This window comes from Thalia democratica, chromosome 3 (assembly GCF_965202585.1).
Source record: "Thalia democratica chromosome 3, ktThaDemo2.hap1.1, whole genome shotgun sequence".
Taxonomy (NCBI): domain Eukaryota; kingdom Metazoa; phylum Chordata; class Thaliacea; order Salpida; family Salpidae; genus Thalia; species Thalia democratica.
Genome location: NC_139167.1, coordinates 85,974,274 through 85,980,709, shown reverse-complemented (window position 1 = coordinate 85,980,709; position 6,436 = coordinate 85,974,274). Strand labels below are relative to the sequence as shown.

Below are 6,436 nucleotides of genomic sequence, written 5' to 3'. Positions count from 1 at the left end.
GTAATGAGTACAGTTTTATATCAAAATACTAAAGTAACTTCACTTAATAACAATAACAATTCTCTTTGAATAAGAATAAAAAATGTTAAAATAATAAATGAAAAATTTTTTTTGTTTTTTGTAAAAAAGTTAGACAGTTTTTCAATATAGTTTTTTAATCCCAATTTTATAACTTATAAATAAAAAACAGTATTAAAGATTTATAGTTAATTAAAATTGAAAAACAAAAAGCATTTGACGGCTTGAAGCTCAACAGAATTAAATTTTATACTACAGTAGTTATTATAACTGTTTATGAAAAAAAATATATGTATCTAATACGCTCATTATTCTAATTAATTTTGACTTCACAGTGTCATATTATTATTATTATAAAAATGGAAAATCAAAAAACGTTTGCTGACTTGAAGCTCAAAAAATGGATTCTGGACAAGCTGAAAGAACTCCACATGAAGAGGCCCACCACAATCCAGTCAGAGTGTATTCCGCCTACATTAGAAGGTATGAATAAACAACAAGTTATTTATTAATTATTGTTTTCTTCATTATTTTAGCATTGCTATTCATTCTGAATATATTAATAAGTTTATAGTAATACAACCACTATTCAATCTGAGTATATTCCGCCTACACTAGAATGCTTAAATTAATGTACAAAATCTAGAGTTGTGCAAGTTTTGCGCTTTTTTTTTGATAGCTTAAGTATTGTCAATTGTTCTTTTTTCAATCCAAAATCATTCCGCCAACATTAGAAGTTTTGTTTTTCGACATTAAATGTTTTAGTATAAGAAATAAAATATTTAGTACCATATAATACTTTACATATTTGTGAGTTAACTTTATTTTTTAATCTAAGTGTATGCCAACCACTTCAGAAAGTTTTTAATATTAGAATAAAGTTATATACAAAAATATAATTTAGAGTGTCATACTTGTGTTCTTTGACTTCTTAATTTTCTAATTTAGAAATGGTTATTTGTTTTAACTCTAAAATGTTACACCTGTTTAGTTTATCAGTATGACTTATGTAACGTTTTTTGTACCCGCATTTTACTATTTAAATTGTTTTACATTTATATTTATTTTGATGCAGGGTTGCCACTCGGTCAGGAAAAGTCAGGAAATCAGGAAAAGTCAGGAAAAATTTAAAAAAATTACAAAAGTCAGGAAAAGTCAGGAAAAAATGGGGGGTTTTGAAAAAAGTCAGGAAAAGTCAGGAAATTTGATAAAATAAAAAAAAAAAAGTCAGATTTTGTCAGTTTAAATTTATGAAATTCCTTGTTTTCCAAAGCCTTTAAGTGGCAAAAGTTTATTAATAGTCCTTTAAAGTCAGAAAAAAATTCCAAAATTTTCCTAAAAATTTACAAAAATATTTAGTTTTATTTCTAATGCCTTCAGCTGGTATAAATTAGTAAAATATCCTTTATAAAACTGCAAAAATTTTCTTCTAACATATTGAACAAGTACCCTACTTGAACAAGCAGATTTTGTAAGCTTTTTAGTATTTAAAGTTCGTTATTGTTTTAAGGTTTGAGTTGTGAAAGTTCCTTATTAATTTAAGTTTTAACTGTAAAAGTTCCTTATATGTCGTTTCGTTCATTTAGATACATTTATACTAGGAAATTCTAAAAAATTGTGTTCTTTATTGTTTTAAGGTTTCAACTGTAAAAACTTGTTATTGTTTTAAGATTTTAGTTATGAAAGTTCGTTATTAATTCGAGGTTTTAATTGTAAAAGTTCCTTATATGTCGTTTGTTTATCTAGATACATTTATGCTAGGATTTGCTAAAAAATTGTTTCGTTTTTCAGACAAGCTGTGTTTATAAGGTAAAAATACAAGAATTTTGCTGATAGAGCTGTTTATTACAAACATCAATCATACACAGATGGTTTAAGTGATGTACTGGAAGTTTGATTATAGAATTCAGGAAAAAACTATTGTTTTTAACCTGTATTAAAGTTAGATTGGAAGTTTTATATAGTTTTAAGTGTTAGATTATGTATTTTAGAATAAGTCTAATTTAAGAGTTTGATTTAGAAAAGTCAGGAAAATTTTGGTAAAAAGTCAGGAAAAAGTCAGGAAATTCTTCTCAGCTTTTTGAGTGGCAACCATGGATTTGAGTATTAGTTATTTACTGGGTGTATTCCACCAACATTAGTTAGAAGATATGGTGTTTTTTTTATAAAAATATTTAACATAACTGTAAACTAGTTAAGGCCATAGGGGGGGGTAAGTTATGTTTTTTACAAGTTGATCTTATTTTAAAGAGTTTTTACTAAGCTTGAAGTTGCTTTTTACCGTTTTTAAAAATTCGAATTAGTTTTTGAGATATGACCGGCCAAAGTCGGGCCGCATAACAGGCTCCTTATGGGGAAGGAAAAACTAAAACGGCAAAAAAAGACTAATGCATTCAAAATCTATCTCCTCCTTCATTTTTTAAGCAATCTTCTTAAAACTTTCACAGTCTATTCTTTATACAATAACAAAAAAACGTTATTTGTGACTTTAAAAAATTTCAAGTAAAAATACCTTTTTTTTTGAAAAAAAAATTTTTTTTTTGATAAAAAATCACTTTTTTTTTTTTTTTTTGTCATAAAATTTTTATTTTTCAAAATTATTAAAATTTACAAATAATGTTTTTTTCTCATAATGTAAGGAACATTTCCTGAAAATTTGAAGAAGATTGCTTGAAAAATGAAGGAGAAGATAGATTTTAAAGCCCGTTTTTAAAAACTCGAGAAAAACGGCTTTAAAGTTACCCTTTATATACCCTTTATTTAGACAACCCTTTATATAACCGGTCATAAAAAAAAAGTTACTTAATATTTTTAAAATCTAAAAAAAGCATCTGAAAGATTTTGAAATTTACTATAATATAAGTCTATATGTTATTTTTGGTCAAAAAATGGCTTCTACCCCCCCCCTATGGCCTTAACTAGTATTGCTTTGTACATAACTTTGTTATATTAAAAGTTTTGTAAGTTTATTAAACCCGTTACAAGTTGTGCTACCTGAATTTTATTAAAAAACTTTTATATACACATAAGACATATTATTTACCTACATATTGTGTAATTATAATTTTTTGTAAAATCCAAGTACCTATAGTTAACTTTAAGAAAATGTTTAAATTATAAAATACATATATGTAGTAATTTCAATAAAGAGTTTATTTTTGATATACTACTAATAATGTTATTATTTATATTGTTATTATTTGTTGTGCAACGTTGAACTCAATCATCATAATTTGAGTCTTTAAACAGAGGAAACATGTACTTACCACAAAACCTGTAATTTTGAACAAAAATCACTAAAAAACCTGGAGTTTTAAACAGATTTTACATGCTAAGTAGTAAAGTTCTGATTTGGCTCAATAAATTGATCATAAAGATTCTAAAAAATTTCATCATCAATTTTATTTTTAATTTAAAAACATTTTCAAATTAGCTTTACATTATCTTTTTAATGTTGTTATACTACTTAACACAGTTTTTAACTTTAAAACAAAAAATAGCCTCAAGTCAAAAACATGTACTTTCAAAAACTTGTAAGAAATTCAGAGAACCTGGAAGATATTTCTCAAAAACCAGTGACAACCTTTCACATGAGAAGTAAAAACACAAAAAAAAAACTTTATATATAATGTATTAACTTAAAAAAATACAACGAATAAATTAAATGTATAAAGTACTTTTACTTAAAATCTGTAAAAATCTTAGTACATAAAAAAAGGTTAATATTTTAAATAAAAACACATTAAAATGAATTGTTATAAAAAGCACTTACCACAAAAAAAAAAAACGATCTTCAAGTTAAATAGTTTTAAATATTAGATAGTTAGTTTCAATATGTAAAACTGTTCTAAAAAAAAAATATATGTTAAAAAAATAAATTAAAAGTTAGTTAAAAAATTATTATTTATTATATTGTTAATAACTAATTTTAAATATCATCAATATTTGTTGACGTTTTTCATCACACAGGAATGAACATACTATGATGCTCTATAGAAAATACTATTAAATATTAATATACACATATATAGTTTTTCCTAGTAAAATAACATGAAGGTTTTTTGAAGACTGTTTCTTTGAATTTAACATTAATTTCATGAATAGTTCATAAATATTATAAGACTATTTAATAAAAATAAAAGCCATTCCAACTCAAATGAATAAAACTTTATCAATAATATTCATCACACATGAAGGAACATAGTAGGATGCTCCAAACCTAATTTTTAAGAATAGATTAAAAGATATAGTAATGCTACTCATTTAATAAAAGTAGATGTATTAATTATAAAATGAAAACATAGTATTAATACTTATTTAATAAAAGTAGGTACATTATTGATAGAAATAAAATAACTTTTATTGTTCCAACTACACTTATTTAAAAAAAAAAATAAATAATTTTTAGGACGGAACATAGTTGGATGCTCAAAAACTAGTTTTTGAAAATAAATAAAAAATAAAGTAATATTACTAATATAGTGGTAATAAAGAACAAATAATGTTTAGGAAAGAACATTGTGGGTTGCACTAAACCTGATTTTTGAAAATAAGTTTAAAAATATAGTAATAAAAGTAGATATATTAATGATAAAATTAAAATAACTTTATTATCCCAACTACACTTATTTATAAAGAATAAACAATTTTCAGGAAAGAACATAGTGGGGTGCAGCAAAACCTGATTTTTGAAAATAAGTTTAAAAATATAGTAATAAAAGTAGATATATTAATGATAAAATTAAAATAAATTTATTATCCCAACTACACTTATTTATAAAGAATAAATAATTTTTAGGAAAGAACATAGTGGGATGCAGCAAAACCGGTTCGGGCAAAACGGCCGCATTCGCCCTCCCCATCCTCCAGAAACTGTCCGAGGATCCGGGCGGCATATTCGCTTTGGTGCTGACCCCGTCCAGGGAGCTGGCCAAGCAGATTCAGGAGCAATTCATTCTGCTGGGCGGCGGCATGCCGAACACGAGGACTTGTCTCGTGGTCGGTGGAATGGGTTTGTTTTGTTTTGTAAATTTGTTGCTTAAACAAAGGTAGCCAACCTTTTCGAAAGCTGTGCAGACTAAATTACTGAATACGCAATAGACTATAAAAAGACCTAATTGTTATTAAATTATACTACTTTTTATGTTTCAGAACTAAGTTTGTTGCTTAAAGCAGTTATCTTCAATCTCTCAAAAGCTATGCACATTAAGTCTTCAAATTTATCACTGTTTTTTGTTCAAAGTAGTGAAGACACTGTTAATTTTTCACTACGCCAGTAAAGTAATAGTGATTTTAAGGCACTAAATTTTTTGCTTAAAACAAAGGTGACCAGCTTTTTTGATAGCTCTGCACAATAAGTTACTGAAAATAAATATTGTACGCAATAGGCTACAAAAAGACCTAGTTGTTATTAAATCATACAATTTTTATGTTTAGAGTGCTTTAGTATATTAATAAAGGTTCAAAAACTATTACTTTATTTTATGATTATCTTTTTTCCCTCAGTTGTTTTGTTTTAGTGCATAAAGCAGTGGTCTTCAACTTAACAAAAGCTGTGCATACTAAACTACTAGGAAATAAGCTATGTGCTCTCTAGACTGTAAAACAAGTGTTGTTGTTATTAAAAGTACATTTTTTTATGTTTTGAAAGCATAAGTATACAAACAACTGTCTAAAAACTGTTATTCAATGGTAAAGTTATCCTTTTTCTAAGAAACAGACAAAACAAACGTTTTAGTTTACCCTAAATAAGTTTTCTGTGCACAGAAAACAACTTCTAAGTGACGACCGCTGGTATGAAGCATAAAGTGTATACTTGACATCCGGGTTTGCGTTGTCATGATATAGCTTTATGATTACTTTACTATTTAAACTACTGTGCAGAAACACACATGTTTGCAACTAATAAACAACTTATTCTTGAAATAAATACGCCAGTGGCAAAATAATCACATAAGTGTACAAAAACATATTAATTTAAATAATACATTGTTGTATTTAAAAGTGGTATACAGTGCTTCTGTTCATATCACCCAGTACATTTAATAAACCTTGATATCTTTACAGATTTCAACGAGCAAGCCAGAGAACTGCAAAAAAATCCGTACATTGTCGTGGCAACTCCAGGCAGGCTGGCAGACATCATCACGAGCAACGAAGAGACTGTTAACCTGTCAAGATGCCAGTTAGTTTATATTGATTGTTTATATGAATAAATAAGATATCAAAATTTTATAAAGTTTATATTATTTGAAATTATTCATTATTACGAGCAACGAAGAAACTGTTAACCTGTCAAGATGCCAGTAAGTTTATATGAATTAATTAGATATCAAAATTTTATAAAGTTCAAACTGTTTGAAATTGTTTTGGTATATTTCTATAATTCAATTCGGATTTTTTTCAAATACCCAGTTAG

At 26.4% G+C, this 6,436-nt stretch overlaps 1 protein-coding gene across 1 annotated transcript in view; it reads left to right on the top strand.

The window, feature by feature from the left end:
• The first annotated feature begins 377 nt into the window (after positions 1-377).
• Positions 378-6,436, top strand: part of LOC145831470 (putative ATP-dependent RNA helicase DDX49) — a 30,551-nt gene continuing 24,492 nt past the window's right edge. The window contains exons 1-3 of the mRNA XM_082938739.1: positions 378-501; positions 4,817-5,029; positions 6,085-6,202. Of these exons, the coding sequence (XP_082794865.1) occupies positions 378-501; positions 4,817-5,029; positions 6,085-6,202 (455 nt within the window). The remainder of the gene's footprint in view (positions 502-4,816; positions 5,030-6,084; positions 6,203-6,436) is intronic.